Raw genomic sequence first — 20,212 nt, forward strand, 5'->3', positions numbered from 1 at the left:
TGTCGCGGAAGTTGTACACTCCCCTCCCCCCCCGTGATTGGATCAATAAAAATAATGTACAAAAAAAGTGAATGGCGGTTCAATTATTTGGACTGCCTTGGTAGACTTTTCCGTATACTTGTATCCTTACCAGATTCTAGCTTGATGACCTTGATGGCTGAGAGTGCTCCACTCTGTACATTTCTTGCCTGAAAATTAAACAAACCGGAGCACAATCATTATTTAAATACCTTCAAGTGCAGATGTACAAACCAACCAAGTCAGCATATCGTATATACCACTTCAAAGTGAGAGTAAAAAACATCACAAGGGTTTTACACGTAAACAAAGATGTTTATTTTTATGTGACCCTGAAGGATTTGGACACAAAGAAAGGAGGCTCATTTATGGTTTGACATTGACAATCTCATTTCTCTACCATATAAATAGCTATGAAGAAAGCTCCACCATACCATGATTAAAAAAAAGTAAAAATAACAAAAACTACTCCATGTTGGGATACCTTCAAGGAAACAAAAATGTTATCACCAAGGTCACGTTCATTAATCTTGCACAACAACGAATGAGAATCCATTCTAACATCAAATTAAATAAAAACCCAACCACTGGACAGTTACGGCACTTTTTGAGTTGGATGAATGGCTTGGTTTGTGTACAACATCATTGACCAACCGTGAATGTGGGATTCGTTTTGAGTGAAAACTGCTCACTATGGGCTGAACCAATTTCCTCTTAAGTGCCTGTCAGATTGTAGTAGCCCGCATGTACTTCAGTCATGCACACGTGTACACCCACCCACACAAACAAATGGCATGTACAGTAGTACCGCACAATGAGGAAATTCAGTGTAATGTTTGTAGATTCAAGACAACTGCAAGAGCATAAGATGAAAGATTCCTACTGAAGCCTGGGAGACTTGACTGAATGCCAGAAGGCCACTTGGACCTGAAATGGCCTGGCAAATTAACAGAAAGTCTCTTGGCTATGAAATTGTTTAAAGGCAACCTCAAACTTTGTAGCTGAAAGGTCTTCTTCATCTGTACTCAGTTATGATCATGTGTAGTGACATCGAACCACACATCGGCAATCCGACTGCTTTGAAAGGAAGCCACTGGGGCGATGCACTTTCAAATCTAAATTGAAAACTCGTTTCTTTAGAACTGCTTTTTGTGTTTAGTTTGTAGTGCTTCCTCTGCACTTCTGATTAGCACGGTTGGCTTCATACGGGGCAAAATAATTTCAACATACATACATCAACAGGAGTGTGTACCAGCCGGCGCGCGCATGTTCACATGACATACACGCATGGCAATCATGGAGATCGTTTGACAATACTTCCTCACTCCTCACACTGATCAGTGCAGTTTGTTGATAGGATTGGGGGGAGGGGGGGGGCTAGGACCAGTTTAATGATCACTCATCGCTCAAGTTAACCAGGGCCAAGAATCAACCTCCGGTAGATGGGCACACAATGCAGTGAGTTAGCCAGTGGACCACTACCCCTGCCCCCACCTCATAATTGTAGTGTTTACTATATCAGCTGCATACCAGATTCTCTCCAGGTGGACATTCACCAGCTGACCCTGGCATTACCAACATGTGTTTTTTTTCTGCTCGTGAACAAAATGGAAGCACTCGAATGAAGGAGGTTCACTTAATGTGACGCTTTGCCAACTTTCTGCACCTCGCCCCAACCACCCCACAGTCATATTAATTTTTTGCATTCATGCCCATTGTTACGAATTGCTGAGGCAGCTTCAACAATCACAGTTCAAAAGTCTCATAAACTGGTACGGAATTTGTACATTAAATATCAGTATAAAATAATATAAAATTTACTGTACAATGTGGGGCATTCTGTTAAGTTAAATGTTCCAAAAAACACGTGAAAATGAAATTAAAACATCTGCTGCACTGTAACATCATATGCAATGGCATTATGCCAAATGCGCAAACATCCAAAACAGGCAGGAACAAGTTCCACAGTGTGCCATAATAAGTACGCTAAAGATGCCATGGCCATGACTGCCTGGTTTCATGTTTTTTTTTTATGTAGTTATCTCAATACCCAAGTTGATTGTCGCAATAAATTGACAGAGGACAGACTTATCGCCTGAAGTCTATGGAACAGGGGGCGGCAACCCGCGACTCCGGAGCTGCATGTGGCCCTTTAAGGACTGCTTCATGACGTTATTAACATCGCATTGCGGCTCTTGAAATATCGAGTGTTTGACCGAATTCGAACAAAAAACATACTTCTGTTATTTCGGTTGCTGACCCATGAAAATTAAACTGCAAGTATCTTCAGAGCAACAGAACCAGGGTGTGCAGGATTTAATGACAAACTGGCCAGGTGGATCAGACGTCACAGCACTGGGTTTGTACCACTTATAACATGAGTTCTCATCCAGGTAACTGCCCGAGATGAAAGTGTCGTGAGTTTATAATAGACTCAGACCAGTCACCAATGAAAACCATAAGGTTAAAGTTGCTTCTGCTTTTAATATGGCTATCTACCGCTAGATGAGGGCCTCCTCATTTCATACAGGTTATTGGCCATACTTCACCACGCTGGTCAGGACAGGTTGGTGAAAGCGGGGAGCATAGACGTGGGAGCATAAAACGTGCAATACAATAGATTCCACTCTCCTGCCCTCTGCTGCCTACCACATAGCACCACAGCCCCGATGACACCTGTGTTTGCTCATAATGGGCAATCATCTAAGCACTATTCAGACCCAAGCCTGCTTAGCTTCTGAGACCTGATGACATCGGGCACATTGTGGATGACTTGGTCATAGGAACAAGCATATGTATGAAATGCCAGGAGCATATTAATACAGTTACTTTTAGTACAGCAACAAGGCAAGTGCTTTCACAGGGTCTATCACGCAAAAATCGAAATTTGATAATGGCAGTCGCATTGTGTGTGTGTGCAACAGACCTGTCCCAGAAGCCTATGTCCAGCACACAAGAAATAAGCGTGAATATATGAAGGTAAAAGACCCACGCATGAATGCAAAGCTTGCTGGAATAAGCCCCAGTATCGATTTGCATACAAGGTATTGTAACGTAGAAATGGTATAGAAACAGGCATTGTATTCCTGAAGACGTATTATATCCCATCGCATGCTTATATGGTCCCATTATTAATCGCTTTGTGGTAAAATGCTGTGCTTCTTTACAAGGAATACATGACTCAAAAGTGCCACACTGCACAAAGCTATTGATATAAACACTGTAATCCTGCAAACTCTTTCAATAAATTGCACTCCGCCTCTCGCAAGTAAAAATAATACTATAACAACCGGCAAGTCAAGGCCCCAGTGGTTGGTGTTGGTGCAGTGTCCGATTGAAGAAAACGAAAGTAAATAAAATAATTATGACATTGGCTTAAAATTTGTTCACCATAATACACTCTTACATACACATGCATAGCCAGTACATATATGCGGCACAACATTGACACATTGTGCAACCTGCATGTTCACAAGCTAAATGTTTACACCATTGCACCCCAACAAATAAGTGCAAACATGTTTGATCAGTGCATACATTTCCAAGATGTGCGATTCTTTTTCTACATTGTATTTGGCACTTAATTGTTTAATTAATCAATGTAACATCAGTATGATAAAGCCTTGCAATTTTATGGTCTCCAACAGACGCACTCTAAACCTCAAGGTTTATTTTTAGTCTAATATTGCACCTACAAATAAAGTACAAAAGTTAGACTTGTGACCCAAGGTAATATACCCAACGTATATCTACAACGTATCTTTAAATCTAACTTAATGCATTATTCATGGTTTAATGTACACTGAGAGAACATTAAACACTCAATTATAATACGGTTGTCTTACGCATGATTAGCTTGTTTACCATTGTTAAACTACATGCACAGTGTGTGACCGAGGGGACATGATCCCACTCATGAGCGGTTCGTCTGTAAATGCAACGAGGCATTGTCGGCAAAATCTGATCGTGAAACGCAGCAGACGATGGCTGAACTCTTACAAGGAATGTCACGGGATGTGTGCGAGTAGGCCACAAGGTCCCAGGCCTTCACAGAGGAAGAGAGCAATTACCACGAGCTAAAATTGGCAACGAATCACAAATAACCAAATCCCAGGAGCGAAGCAAAATTGAAATTGGACGGGTGCTTGCACGTGAGCAGCACACGTTAAACAGGTGGTTTAGGTTGCTGCGGAGATAGGACGCAAGCGGCATAGGGCGGCAAAGAAAATGCATTGTTGTTTTGTACTCTGGTGCGATGTCTATGCTCTCTGCTTTCACCGTGACTAAGCAATGGCCAACGTGGCGAAGTATAGTCAAATTCAAATAACCCCCAGGACCAACGGGGCATGGGAAAGTCCTTAACCAGCAGCAGATTGCCAAAAAGGCTGCAGCATTTCGCTAGTAAGGATGTACATATTAGCCCCCTTGCGGTGTCGTTATTTGTTGCGATTCAACACATCCAACTGCTAGATTATTTTTTACATAAAAATTATTTTAGCAGCATCAAGTGGCTGAAGGCAAGGTCATGCGGACAAAATGCGTACAAAATGTACAGATAAAAATATCACAAAACAAGGTTGTGTATCGTCATATTTCATTATCATTATTCAATTGACTAGCCGATGTATTGCCATCCCCCTGATCTTCATGACTGGAGCGCAAACCACTGTACCTCCCCACACAGCCACAGGTGAAAGTGGTAAATGTTGATGCCACAGAGGATAGGCCAAGTTTTAAATCGTTACAAGCTGTCGAACTTACAAAAAACATAGACACAAAGATAGCCCCTGCACATAAAACGCTCTTGTCGGCATTCACGAGTGTGTGCACAAAGCCATTTATGTGCACTTTAGTGACCAACAACCTGGGAGCCGTGGGTGGTTTTTAACCATTTTTCATATTGCTTCCCCTAATGAACTTACATAGTCTCAGTCGCACAGTTTTCATACATGACTAAGTATGTCTTCACCCATTTTGGAAAGAGTCAGTTAATGGCCAAGAGCAATTTGCTGTATATTGGAATATCCTGCAAGTCCTGTACCTCATTGCAATGCCACAGAATTAGGATTGTTGCACAGAAAGGGGAATGCTGAGGTTCATAATTATATGAGTTATGCAAATTTAAATGCAAAAAACACAATGTTCTCAAAATGCAGTTCACTCAACTATAGTGACAATAAAAATAAACAAATGGGTTTTAACTGGTATCACAGGGAGAAGAGCACGATAAAAAAGGCTTTTCATAACTGCACGGATAATCTCACATTCTGTAAACTTCAATTTTAGAAAAGTACCGATATATTCACGAATTGACGTGGCCAAGTGTGTGCGCTTCAAAATATAAAACAGTCGTAAAATATATACTCAACTTTTGAAGTAAATGCAACCCCCATATTGTCAAGAAAGGGGCGTCATTTACGTGCTGTATAACGGTGGAATGCCCCCAACTTTTTCTGTTGGGTTCTAATGTACAGCCCATGCAGGCTTATCGGTGATTCTTAAAAACTTAATAACCCCCGATGAAAGCACGGCCCAAACTATTCTCCCTTTTCATAGAAGAAGAATTAAATACGACGAAGCTTACATGAAAGTTTAATTGGCCATGCAGATATTAAAATTAGCAGAAACAATGGTGAAGGATATTCTTCTTGGCAGGAGTGCAGACAGTTAATCTGCCATGAGGCAGAAAGAGAGATGGATGGATGAGACACACAAATAAGGACAAATGCAAATCCAAGCAGAGCAACAGGCAAGCATGCCAAACAATCAAGAGCACTGTATGCGACCTGTGTGGGGCTGCATTGGCGTCAAATGAAGGGATACCCCACACCAGGAAAATTCTCCACAGCCGACCATACTGCAAAGGGGCTGGCCATGAGTCATTCACCACACACAATACTTTCTCCAAGCCACCGGCCTGCGCCATCTCACCACGGTGGCGAGCTGTTCACTACTGCACGTGGTATACAGGAGGTCCTGGGTTAGTTCCCGACCATGACGCCTGTACACATTTGGAACTTGCATGTCTATCTCCCCCGGTGGCAGGTCCTCCGGTTTTCCCTCCACATCTAGAAACATGTGTTTGGAGTAACTGTCTGCTATGTACGTGATGAGCCACTTCGTTGAGCTATCATATGATGCCAGGTTGCTTCTGAAAAAGATATATAGCTCAGTGGGCCTCACTTGGTAAAATAACAATTGTTCAGTATTACTTCTTGAATTACTGGGCTATTGTGCTCACAGCCATTGCTTGGACTTATAATCCAAGTCTACAGTGGTCTTCTTCGTATGGCTGATGTTGATGTACATACACAACTATAATTTTACAGTGATGTTGTGGTTGAGCCAGATAATTGCATCAGGAGTAGCCAAGTTTATCGCTGTGCTGCATACATGGTATATGTAAATCAGGCAATGAGTAGTTGTATATTACATGGTCTGTTCTGGGTGACCAGTCTCACTAGGAATTTATTTTTTCAATTGTGCATCAAGAATCCGCATCTGCCATGGTTTGTGCATATGTGCTTTTAGGGTCACGGCCCATAAACTTGACGGAAAATCGAAGCAAGAGATCGTCTGCATCGGGTCTTTCATGAAGTGTGTGTGCGAATTCTCATGAACTCCATTGGGCTGTCCAAGCATCATCCGGGTGGAAGTTGCATTGTTGACGGTTAAGCGCTTGGGTCCAAAAAGGGGCTTGACGTGCCCACAAAAAGCAGCGAGGGCCGTTTGTAGAGATTCCTGGCATCGCGGCGAATTGATGGCGAAGCGATGTGCGGCAACAAAGAAAGATGGGGCCGCGTTGGTTGGGGTCGACTTCCGGCGATACACCACATTGCATCATTCAGTCGGACATCAACAAGTCGTGTGGATACTGTGGTCAAGTGTGATAATTTACTGCCTCCACCTGCCTGTATGCCCTGCAAGTGTACAGAGATGCAAACCGTATGTAGGAAAAACAAGTGACCTCCAACGGTGATGCAACTAATGACGCCTTACATGCTTCTAAGTGCAAAACAATATTTTTGGCTCTGCTTTTCATCAGCGGCCTTTAGACACTGTCTCTAACCTGTTTGACAGCGTCTCGTTTAAAGATGAGTAAGGGGAGTGATGACGCATCGATTCATTTAAAATCAATTATTCTGCTCGCAGCACACGTGTGGTTTGTAAATGTTACACAGGCAGCGAATAGCAGTTTTTATAATATATCACAATGCTACAAAAATAACCGATATTTCAATCGAATGGCGACCTCTAAGATCGAAAGTTAAATTAATCGTGAAGGGGCGATCAGTTCCGTGCCTCGTAGTGAGTCAAGTATCTTATTTGAGTTTCATGAGAAGACATATGTTTGACAGGTGAATGTAAATTATTGGTTAATGTGTAAGCTGTCCAGAGTGGACCAGAGTCAACTGATGCTCACAGAAGACTATTTTGAACTTTGGATATGTTGCCCCAAGGGTGGGAAATGCATTATCAAAGTAAAGTCAACTTAGAAAAGCTATAAAGCAGATAACTTGCTTTCATCAGCACACATGTCAATCCACTGTTTACCTCTGTAGCATAAACATTTGAATAATATTAAATCAGTCGCCTAAAGCTCAAGGATAATGGCAATGAACAGTTGTATTCATATACGGTACCAATTTAAAAACTGATCAACAGAAAACATGTTTCACATTTAATTCTCATCAGGCCCCATTGTGTAAAAGGTGGTCTCAAATTGTAATCCCCACTCTCTCTGGCCTCTATTTATGATATTAGGAAGAAGGGACATTGCCTGAAACGTCACCTAAGGTGGTGTTAATAACGAATGTATTGTTTTATTTATTTATATAATTTCTGCTTGTGCACCACGTCAACGCAATATCACCAAAACATAGGTTTACTGTTACTAAGGTACACTGAAATACAAGTATTCTGAGTATAGTATTGAGACATACACCCTCAGTACATTGGCGTGCTTCTTTATGCGATAAAGCAGAGGAAGAATAACAGACAAAGCCACTGTGCTTGAAAACCAAGAACGTTCAATCAACCAACATGGCCATTCTGTACCTCCGATGAGCACAGTTGGCTACGTATGGTGCGAAAAAACTTCTGTATACATACATATACAAACAAAGACAAAGATCCCCTGTATAACCTTAGACTGTTGGGGCAAGTACTGCGAGCACAGGAAGGGGACATACAAACGAAATAATCAAAACCCACATTTGCATAGCGAATATATTATACTAAATGTATCAGTCAATTCTTTCCCAGTGTCAGACACATTCGTGAAAGATGAAACTTCCACCATATGTACGTGTTATTTTTTTATCTTCAAATCACGTGAAACAACGCAATGAAATTTGACTATTAGCCAAAAGACACTACATGCAAAACAGCACTAAATTACTTCAAACATGACCCCCCCCCCCATCACTCGAGCTTATTTGTTAAATGCTTACTGGCTTCAGTAGCCAATGCTGACATCTGTTGTCAATATTCCAGAGCACTACGGAGAACGAAACCCAGCCCACATTCTTACAATTCTCAATGTCCCGCGACTGTTGCTTATTTTCTTTTTTTGGACCGAGCTCAACTTAATGGGGAAGATTTTGACTTAAAACTTTCGTGACTGCAGGAATTCATATTCTTTGGTTCTTTCGGTAAAGTCACGTAAATAGAAAAAAATCAGAAAAATAAAAACCACAACGTTTCGATCGCAACACAAGCGGTCGTCATCAGGAAAAGGGGGTTAGCCTCTAAAGGCAAACTGTTTATAAAGGTTTAAAATTGGCGTAGCCCAAGTGTCAGCAGCATGGGCGGGGCAGATAATGTTAATGTAAGTGATGGTCAATGACGGCGCTGGTGGTGGGTTTCCACCAATTAAAGGGCTGCCAGGTAAAAATTAGCATGTTAATGTAAGATCGGAGAGCGGCCTCCACGGTGAACGCGCTGAGGTGGCTATGTTAATGTGAGAGATTAGCATGTCAATGTGAGAGATTAGCATGTTAATGTGAGAGATTAGCATGTAAATGTGAGAGATTAGCATGTTAATGTGAGATCGCAGAGCCGCCGCCACATCAAGGTCGGCACGCGGAGGTGGCGGTGTTGGTGTGAGAAATTTAACCTGTTAATGTAAAATCGAACAGCCGAAAATAACAAATAACATCGGAAGGTGGCAGGATGGGAACATCACAGCCAGTCATGACTTAAACTGGTTGATCACATCCTTCCAATGATTGAAAACTTTGTGCCCATCTTCTCGGTTGAAATTGTGTCTGTGTCTGTATATATGGATGGCTTCATGAACGAATCTTTGTTGATAGCCAGTGGGTTTGCAAAGAACCATCATCTTCGAGAAATATATTTCGTGTGAGCCTACCGCATTAAAACAATGATCAGCCATGGCCGAGGTATTGGTCCTACCGTGTTTCAGATCTGCCTTATGTTCACGAACACGGTCAGAGACATGTCGCTTAGTTTCCCCAATGTAACTACTGCCGCAGACACAGCTTAGTTTGTAGACGCCAGGATACTGCATGTCAGGGATCTTGTCCTTCACAGATGGGATCAGATCACAAATTTTATGTACCGTGTTAAATCGGACCTGGATCTTGTGTTTGTTCATGATTTTGGAAAATATTTTGGTTACCCCTGCTATGTATGGCAAGGCGATGGTTTTGATTGGATCCTCAGATGGCTCCTTCCTCACGGTTCTGGTGATGGCTTTCCGGATTGTGTAATCAGAATATGCATTCACCCTGAGAGCTTGGTGTACGTGTTTGAGTTCACCGGTTAGGTGTTCATGGTCAGGGATACATTGAGCTCTATGGTGAAGAGTTTTGATTAAGGAATTCTTCTGGGATGGATGGTGGTGGGAATCAGGTTTCAGGTAGGCATCAGTATGGGTTGCTTTCCTGTAGACAGAATGGCTCATTTAGCCATCTGGTCTCTTTTTGATTAGGACATCCAAGAAAGGTAGCTTGCCATCCTTTTTCACTTCCATGGTGAATTTGATGGCTGGGTGTATGGAATTTACGTGGTTGAGGGATTGGTTCAGAGCCGGTCGACCATGTGGCCAGATGACAAACGTGTCATCCACATACCTCTTCCATAACGACGGGCGTAAAGTGGATGCCTGGATGGCGTCTGTCTAAATTTTTCCATTAAAACATTGGCTGCAAACGGAAAAGGCTTCCACTGACCCTAAAAGCCTAAAAAGGTGACCAGTGGTCACATTGACATTTATCGGTTACAGTTTGCCAAGATGTAAAAACAAAAGCGTTGGTTGGACTATTTGAGTTATTTTGAGTTTTAGCATAATAACAGCTGTCCTTTCAGGTACAGTTTATCCTTTTTTTCCTTCTTTCACAGTTTCTGCAGGCATTCCAAAAATAACAGCAGCCTTTAAATGTGATTTTTTAAAGTGAAATTTAAGCTAAGTCTGACAAAGTTATTTATTTACACAGACTACTAGATAAACAATTTATCAACTAAAGGTAGTTTATACTGTGTTGATAAATGTGAATTATTATTAGTGCTTAAGTTAAAGGTCAGATTGTATCCAACAATGTAGAGTCAAATTAGTCAAACATGGCCTTTCTTGTAGATATTAGCAAAACTAATCATTGATATCAACACCAGCAGCCATGACCGATCTACTGCTGGATGAAAGCATCCCAAAGCTGTCACAATCTCTCGCGCTCCTGCCATCTAACAATCTCTCTAGCACCTACACACGGTGCATATAACATTCCACGTGAACATTATATTGTTACATTATCAAGATAAGAAAATATAAAAAGCACTGAAATAAACTTAAGTAATAAAGTGATGTCTTCACCAAAAGCCGACATAAAGTATTGCTTGGGCCTTGAGGATATGATGTCAAAACTGTGCTAAATTATACTTTGGTTCTAATGTGTAAACCCATAAGTGTTTGTCTGCAATGACCAAACCAGGCACAGCCAAAATATTTTGCTTTCATTGCCGTTAAAATCTGCACCATGATATAACTATATCATGCGCAGCAGACAAAAATACTTTGTAAATTCCGATATAGGCTTTTCGGTAAAACATTGGTGGGTGGATTTGGAGGTAACTATATTACCAACATCATCCGTAAAGCATGATTATAGTCATTTAAGTAAGGTTGCTCAACGTTCACCTTTTCAGTTGACAAGTGACACGTTATTCAAGATCTCTCTTGATCTCTCTCGAATAACGTGGTCAGTTTCATTGTGTCGCACCATGAACAGCAGTGCGCAAAAAATTGTTGGGCTCATACAAAGCACGCTAAATGACAGATGACACAATCCCAACCAGGGAGACATAGAGACACGACATCTATCCTGCCGTGTTGAATGTAGTTTAATCCCCTTTGCTTAGAAAGCAAAACAATGCCGGTACACATGTTGTGTAAGAACCTCGCACTCCAATTTCAACAATCAACCCTAAAAACATGCATGCAAGCTCATTGTGTCCTCTTCCGATGAACTTAACACAACCGTCCGGCATGTCTGCACATTCAATACCCATGTACAGCCCTTTGTCAACCCATTGCTGGATGATCGCCTTCCCATACCATGCAGGTCATGGGGGTTATTTGACGCCACTTCACCAAGCTTGTTCGGCAGTGCGCATTCGTGATGGCATAGGGCACAGGAGTGGGAGCACAAAAGTACAGTGCAGCAATGGCCATTGCTACACTGTTGTCTGCTGCCCTTCGTGTAGGCCCTGCAAGCTTCTGACAAACTGTTTGCGCACGGTGGTCACCCATTCAAGCGCTATCCACGCTCAACAACGCTTAGGCTTCCAAGTTACGATCATATGTGGCGCATTCCGAGGGGATTCCATTATAAGCATTCACAAACTTTGCAAAAAACGTCTCTGAGACGAGTGGAGCCACAGGTGACCACTCGGGCGGTACAGTATCACTATCGTCCACTCTTGACTCTTAAGAGGGCATTGGGCGTGCTGTTGCAGCCACTTTGTCTAATGAAGATCCACGAGTGGGAGTTGGTGAGACAAGTGTGGGGGAGAGGGGAGGGTAATGACTGTCCACACGTACATTGGCCACTTGCAATGGATTTTGTGCCAACGCAGGCAAGTACTGTAGTTTACATTCGACAGCAAGCTTTGTATCACAACCAGAATCTTTACTCATACCGGAGGAATATCCGATGAGCTATAAATCTCTTTTTCACATATGTCCACTAAGGGGCATGTCATAACGTTAAAACAACAAACAATACAAAAACACGTTGGGAGTGAAAATTATAGGCAAGGTAAACAAAATCACTTAAAAAATATATACAAATAAAACTAAAACAATTATTTTATCTTACTAGGTGAGGCCCAGTGAGCCATTCGCTTCTTTTTCAGAAGGGACTTTGCAAACAATGATTGGGCTGAACGACAACAAAAAAAACTGCCCGATGAAGATATGCTTAACATCTTACGATTTGTTGAAGACGTCGGCTTACGATTTCCATGTATGATGGTCTTGATTTGTTTTCAGCCACCGCAGAAAATAAGACATTCCCCTGCAGTGTCAACATTTCCCTAGTACCACCTCGATTGTAATTGTCATCTAAACCTACATTTAGACAGAAACCGACAGAAAACCTGAGACTCACAAACACGAATTACATTTCCAACTCTAGGATGGTTATTTACACGTCCAATCGGATAGAAGTATTTGGTTTTATATATTTTATCTAATTTTAACTCAATTTTTTCCCATATTTCACTGTCATGTGAGCTATGTCACTGTAGAAAGTCTGGTCCACAGTAATTATATGATATAAATGGGTGTTCCTGTACATTGTCAAGTGATGCATATCATACTAAGACTCCATAGCATTCAAAATTATTATTTTCTATTACGTGTGAACATTTAATGCGCAGAAAAATACTAGTATTATATATCGGTATATTCAGGGACAATACGCAGTCAAACTCGAGTCAATAAATACCCAACTAAACATTCCTTTCCTCAGCAGTTATACACCAACCACAACTTCCTAAAAAAGAATGTCAGAATTAAATATATTGATCATATTTAACTTTCCATTACCAAAAGGTTAATTATCTCAAACAATTTAAACAATTACACAACACTATGCACCATGCACCTATGACTAAGGATATTAGATTACGTTGCTTGTAATTATTTAAAAACATAAGATGGACAGTGAACATGCATCAGATAAACTCCCTACCAAGACTAACACATGTTCATCGACAAGACACGTGCTGAGAGGGACAATAATTTAACGTTTTTACAAAACTAGTCGTGGACTTGCCGCCTAATGGGCACAACAAGTTAAAGGACAACCACATTGGAGGTGGAGTGATCATTTCAGAGCATTGTATTCTGTTGTTGCGTATGGCAATATCTTCAGGAGCTGAAATCCAACATCGATGTCTGAAGGCTTCAGGTGAAAGTTCGTGTAGTTCTGCGATAATCATTATTCCATCGACGGAGTGCAGACGAGTGGTTCACTTTATCGACGTCGTTACTTTCAGGTCATGTGTACTTTAGATATAGAAGAGACTGCAGTAGGATATAGCTGGAGATTATAATGCGAGTTTTAGGTGGAATGTTCTCGGTGGTAGATTGGGTGTGGTTGACGCTGATGATGATGCAATCTTTTCTCAGAAGTTCAAGGAAAGTCGGCCCAATTAGTTAGTCTTCGGTTTAATTTAGCGTAGATTCACTGCACTTTCTGCAACAGTTATCGTTAATGAAGAGAAAAAGAACAAGTTATTCATCATAATGCACTTTTCTGGATTATAATTAATCCATTCCAGACAGAACAGGCATGTCAAAGCTCCGCTTTCATAGTCTAATGCAATTGACAATTAGCCAACTTCTAAGGACTATAAGTATAAGACTGTGTGGCATACAACCTTTATTTTCTAAAATTACGATTACTTAATCAAAAACCTGCCTTAGTTTCAAATAACGACACACGTTTTTGGCTTATTACTCCCATCGTTAATAAAATTCCTTGGAATAATACTTTCTAACACAGTCATAATCTTGTGCTTACCAGGCCAGCTCAACTTCCTAATACTATTCTGAACTATACTTGATCCTGCAAAATTAGGGCAGCTGCAAACCGATCTGACTCTCGTTATAGCTGCATATGGTGCAACGATAAGTGATATCTCTCCCACAATGACAGTCACACTTATCAGTCTGCACACTTTGCTCGGACACAGCTGGCTGTTCTCTATATTAGCAGCTACATCTCCCCATTAAATTGTGGAATCCTGCTTCATCTATGTACGTGTACATTCAACTTCTTTCGCACCGTACGTAGCCAACCGTACTCCGATTTAAATACCAAACAGCAGCGTTATCACCGCTTTTGCCGGCGGAATCGACATTACACAAGGGCAAATACAGTAACTGTATACATTTGAATCATTTGGCGGGATCCCGGGGTCCCGCAAAAATCAGGTCAATGATTATTATTCATCAGTCCGCCCACTCGTGACCCCGACAGCAACGCGCCGCCCACCCAGACTGGCACCAACAAGCGCCAGCAGCAGGCGGCGATCGACACGATGGGCACCACCCCACCGGCAAAACGCAAGCCCGGGGGGCGTCCGCCGCAGTCGCGCGCGGCGACGACGCCCTCCGGTCAGCCGTCGATCCTCAGCTTCTTTGCCAAGGCGAGCCCGCCGCCCCCCAGGCAGTGAATTTAACGTGTTCATGTAATTTTTCAACTTTTTACGAAACTTAGTGCCCCGAGTAGCTCTCGACGAGGCCAATCGATTGACCACTAGTTTTTGTTGTCGGTAAGGCAAGACTCGTGTCGCTACGCGGTTTTTCCCACCCCGGGGCAGTGATGGGACCCCGGGGTCCCGCCAATTGCTTCATTTTACAATATTCAACTGTTCACGTTATTTGGATAAGCGTTGTTGTGGGGTATTTTTTTTGCGGCAAATGCAATGACCTACAGGAAATGATAGAATAAGTTGATAAAGGATCTTGAAAAAAAGCGTCTTAAAATAAATAAGAGTACAGGAAACCCGAATTTTGGTTCAAAAAGTCTGCAAAACAATTTCAGATATCTCTTGCAAGGGACTAAACTGGAAAAGACGTCAGAATTTGTACGTAGGGCCATTATAGAAGGTGAAACAAACACCAACATGATGAACAAAATAAACCGGATAGGAGGAAATTGGAGGATTTTGAAAAACAAACTCTCATAAAAAGGAACATATTAATGGACCTTAAAAAGATAGTTTTGAATACGTGTATATTAACCATTATAAGATTTGGTTCAGTAACATGGACATAGAACATATACTAAAGCAGGGAGAGGACCATGCTTACAGTGACACTTAGAAATACAAAGAATAGCACATGAATTATAGAACATATGCAAATTTTACATCATAGAAACAGTGGGAATTGGCAGAACATGTATCATGAATTACAAAAGAGGGCTTTGGCAGGACAAGTAGTGACTAGTGTTCGAGACTAACGACAGAGTGGCAGCCAAAGGAGACGACACGTCTGAGAGACATCGACCACAGAGAGAGAATTAAGAAATCAGCTCGTGTGGATGGATTGTTGCATCGCAGAGCTGGTCGAGATTACAATCGCTTGTGAAGGCCTTCATCCAGCAGTGGGTTGATCATGGCCGATGACAATTTAAAAACTTGAAACGGACTTTAATTTTGTTGATTTTATGCCATAACTAAAAACTACAGTTCTACAACAAGAGTAAATTTTAAATACAGGGTGCTACCACATGTAACAACTTTATAAACAATATCCTTAGAGCTGATCATAACGCTCTTAAAGACATTTAAAAGTATCCTGTTTAAAGTGAGCCGATGCGTCTGCCGATTAAATCAACATACCACTTGCTGACATTTAGTCAGCCTGATATGTTGCATAACCCTTAACATCTCAAGCAAAGGGCAATTATTAAACACAACTGAAATTGACTACGAGAATAAGGAACACGCAACAACAGTAATTACTGACAAAGGCAAGTAGTTTCTCACGATAACAAGTTAGCGTGTTTGGAGATATTTTATTGGTGCTGCCTATAATCCCTCTGCTTCTCCCCCCCCCCTGTACAGTGCCATTGTCTTATTCAGAGCAGCTTCAAGGCAACGAGAGGTCAGGATGGCCCCAATGTTGACCTGCTATCAATCAGCCCGTGCGGGCAGTCGCGAAAGCGTTTGTGCGGCAACTAAAAATGTGAGCGCGTCACTAACGACAGAATGTTGCTCTGCATTTGATCGCAACATTCCAATGGTCTCGAACGCCATTGTGAACACAGCGGCAGTATTTGTGCCTCAGTTGTTATTCACTTGTGCTGTGTGTGTGGATGGTTGTGCAATATAGAAGAGGCCACATTTTACATGAATAATAGAAGGCATGCAAGTGGGACGGACAGTCAGGCTCAGTACACAACGGAACCCGCAGCCTCAGTTAATTTCCTTATCTCAGCATCAGTGGCAAAACACCCAATCAACTCCCATCACAAACTCCCACCAACCAATCGACCCGGCGTTGTTGGGGATGCCTACATCCAACAGTGGATAGACAAAAGTCCATATGACATTTCATTTATCATTATTATCAAAAATAAATAACAACATGTGTAGGCCGAGGCATCACCGTATAACATCCAGATGAAGGGGCTCAAGCACACGAAATAAGGTAGGTGAAAGAAATAGCTCAGTTGGGCCAAACCCAAATCGGAGAGTAAGGGTCTACAGTATTTCAGGAGAGTTTGTGTGCAAAATAAAATAATTGGCCGTCTGTGGTACACCAAAAAACATTTGCATGTGTGAACCGGTTTTATGCTTGTCTAACAATGCTGACATTATAAGAAAAAAAAAACTATTAGTGAGAGACGCTTTTATTAAGTTGTATAGCAAACATTAAAGAAATGTGCTGCACCCAACAAAACCACATGGAGGCTTTTATACCCCCCACTCACCCAATCAGTATATTATTGAGCTCATTTATACACACAGTGCAACCCCATTTAGCTACAAACTATTCGGCACACAAAGAGCCCCCTATCTGCTGTTCTGGGGGTGGAGGGCAGAGCATTACATTTTAGCAAGCGGCAAAATCTGGCCACAACCCCAGCAAAAGTCAAGAGCTTAACTCTTGCGAAGAAATGTTCAAAGCGACAGCTCATGGGTTGGATATTTTAAAAACATACTAATTGGATTCAGACAGCAAATTCTCAACATTTCCAGCCAGGCACAATTGAGAAAAGGTACTTCCCCGTGAGAAAAAAACATTTTAAACCGACAAACCCATGCGTTGACCCCGAGACTTGCGGAAATAAAGCCCACCTGGAAACCAATTCACAACACACTTCTCTGCACTCGGGAAGAACCTTAACCGACTGGCCTGCCGGCTGCTAACAACACATACAAACAAGGTGGTGGCCCGATTTGCCGGAACTTGTCTTGTTTGAACGGGTAGGTTGATTTAAGAGTGGTGCCCGGGTTGAAGTGTCAGAAGAGGTTGAACGGGAAGACAGCGGTGCACGTAATGAGCCATAACATAATACAGTACTTCTATACAGCAGAGCGCACTGTAATGTTTGGCAGCATAGTAAAAAAATGTAAGACTACTACTGCTAAAAATGTTTACATTCGTGATTTTAAGGTCAACTTAGGCAACAATACTTTGCCACACACAAGCAGAACGAGTTTACCAAGAGCAACGTGTAAAATCACTGCACTCATTCTTCCTGCATTTTCTTTAACGCTCGTACCAAATGCGACTGTAAACCTTTAAATAGTTCAGTTTGATATCACAAGAACGCTTAATTGTGAAGCCGTATCACACTTCCTCACAGTGTTGTTTACTGGAATTACAAACCCACAACTTCTGGAGTTGCTTGTGAACAACGCCTGAAAAGAAGAATCACTTGCTTAATACCCATGTAGGTAATCTGGGCATACTAGTGTGCATGTTACAGGCCTGTGTAACATGCACACTAAAAGAGGCTACACATCTCAACGTGTGCTATGTGAGAGACATGACATCAAGTTGAGCGACAATAGGTGAATTTGATCATCCAGTTGGACCAAAGCTATTCGAATGAGCTAATGCACCTCAGCCATTCAACAACTATGGCATAATGTGCTTGGAGCTCACAGTAAAACCTGGCATTGTACAGTGCTCAAAGTAGCTGAAGGCAAACAACCGAGGCCCCATACCTATTATTCAATTGGCAACACAAAACAACATAACGCCTTGAGGGTAAATTGCAAACTAAGACACACACATGCACAGTATAATACACACGTAACACGTATATGGCAGTCTTGAGGGATTCTGAAACTTTTGCTGATATGCCAAAAAGGACTCGCGAAAGAACACATCCAGCACGTTAACAACAACATAAGACGATGCGGCAGGTATAAGGTAGAATAAAAGCCTATTACAAAGAGGCTTATGAACATTCTTACTCCATTGCAGATCCCACTCAAGTGAGCAGAGCCACGTTCTCTCTGAGGAATCACATCAATAACCTGAAATCCCTCCAGGATCTATCTCCTCGGCACAACTGATAATTTTTTGGAGACGGGCAAATGGCTTGCTCTAAGGCGATGTGGTGAATAAGCCCTCAGAGCTGGGCTTGTTTGTTCCATTGTTATCACTCTTTCCAAAACAGGAAACACATTTGTTCCTCATTAAAGTCGCTGACAAGGGTTAATAAGGTGGCAATCAATTTCAAAGTTTTTTTTATTTTAATGATGTCCTCTATTTTAACACATTTTACCACAAGTCCTTTATTCAGCCAGGTAGGAACCAAATTAGATTGTATTCTGATGAGCGCCCTTCAGTAAACCAAGTGATGGATCATTCAAACGACATTTTTTAATCGACAACTCACTAACAATGCCTTCAAAAGCCAACCTTCAACCAGGAGTACCGAGTTAATTAAGGAAACTTTTCACACGATGGCATTCATCACGGTGGATTTCCTGGAACGTGTTTTACTGTACGGTAAACCTATTACAAAATGTAGGCAGGCACCAGTAAAGCCATGTTACTAATTTTCCTGCGTGTAATCATCTTACCGTTGTGCAGGATGCAGGGCTTGATAAGGCTTAATGCTTACTTTCATTTTTAAAAAGTCAAGACGTATCCCCCCCCCCCCCAAAAAAAAAGAATGGTAAAAAGACCATGTCAGCAATTAATTGCGGTTAATGAGGGTCAAGTGGAGACATATCGTGCCAAAAGCCACACAAGCACAGTGCTAAAATTTCAGAGGTTAAATCAACATAATACATGGTCGTTCAAAGAAAAGGAAATGTAAGTGCATTTCCTTTTGACACACGAAACACGGGATTGTTACGTTGTTTTAAAAAAAACTTTATATAATCAGTAAACAGATTATAACTTTTAAAAAAAATCACCTTTCCAATTGTAGAGTGCAGCACTTTTCTTTCCCGAGGTAAAATCATGAGTTGCACGAACGTAACTTTTAAAATACCAAATACTGCACAGGTTCATTGCTACACTCATAAAACCTTTATTAAACTGTTTACCCATTAGAAAAACAACCTAAGGGCCGTTTGACCTCGACTTTGCACAATGCTGAGATTGGCTTATGGTGGAATGAGACCAATGCCTATATAACAATATATGTACATGATGTAACTGGAATTTTCTATGCGTTCGAATATCTCTGTTCGTGTCACATATCAACCTCCACACAATCGGATTTTTGATGTTGTCCAGTACTTACATCCGCCAAAGAAAACCACCAATGTAGTACCCACTCTTTTACAGGATGGAGTGGGTGGTAATGTAAATACAAATTGTTATGGTGGTGGTGGCGATTCTAAGGCGGTACACTGTACTCTGAACTCATCGACATGAATTTAATCCTGGCCGTGACTAAGTGGGGGGGGGGGGGTAAAATTTCAACCGGTCCTTAGACCTACCGCCTTCAAAACAACCACACAGAGAAAGGTGCACAGTGGAATATCGTCAACAAACCCCCTATAAATTTACACGGTGGATTGACAAGGGATCGTACATTCCATGGGGGGGGGGTCAACATGCCCTCTTTTGTGCTCCTTAAAATGTGGAGGCAGCTCTGTCGGATACCTCAAGTTCAAGCAGCCAAGACCTGACCTTGAAGGTGTGTTCTTACTCTACTTCTTACGGTGCCCTACACCGAGAGGT

The 20,212-nt window shown here is 41.7% G+C and overlaps 1 protein-coding gene across 1 annotated transcript in view; it reads right to left on the minus strand.

Annotated features, from left to right (window-relative positions):
• The window catches only part of LOC116943167 (mitogen-activated protein kinase kinase kinase kinase 5-like), an 81,773-nt gene that overhangs the window by 59,351 nt on the left and 2,210 nt on the right, over window positions 1–20,212 (minus strand). Inside the window, exon 2 of the mRNA XM_032955773.2 lies at window positions 131–188. Coding sequence (XP_032811664.2) covers window positions 131–188 — 58 coding nt within the window. The remainder of the gene's footprint in view (window positions 1–130; window positions 189–20,212) is intronic.

The sequence above is a fragment of the Petromyzon marinus genome, chromosome 17 (assembly GCF_048934315.1).
Source record: "Petromyzon marinus isolate PM22_M1 ecotype Great Lakes invasive population chromosome 17, UKy_Petmar_22M1.pri1.0, whole genome shotgun sequence".
NCBI classification, from domain to species: domain Eukaryota; kingdom Metazoa; phylum Chordata; class Hyperoartia; order Petromyzontiformes; family Petromyzontidae; genus Petromyzon; species Petromyzon marinus.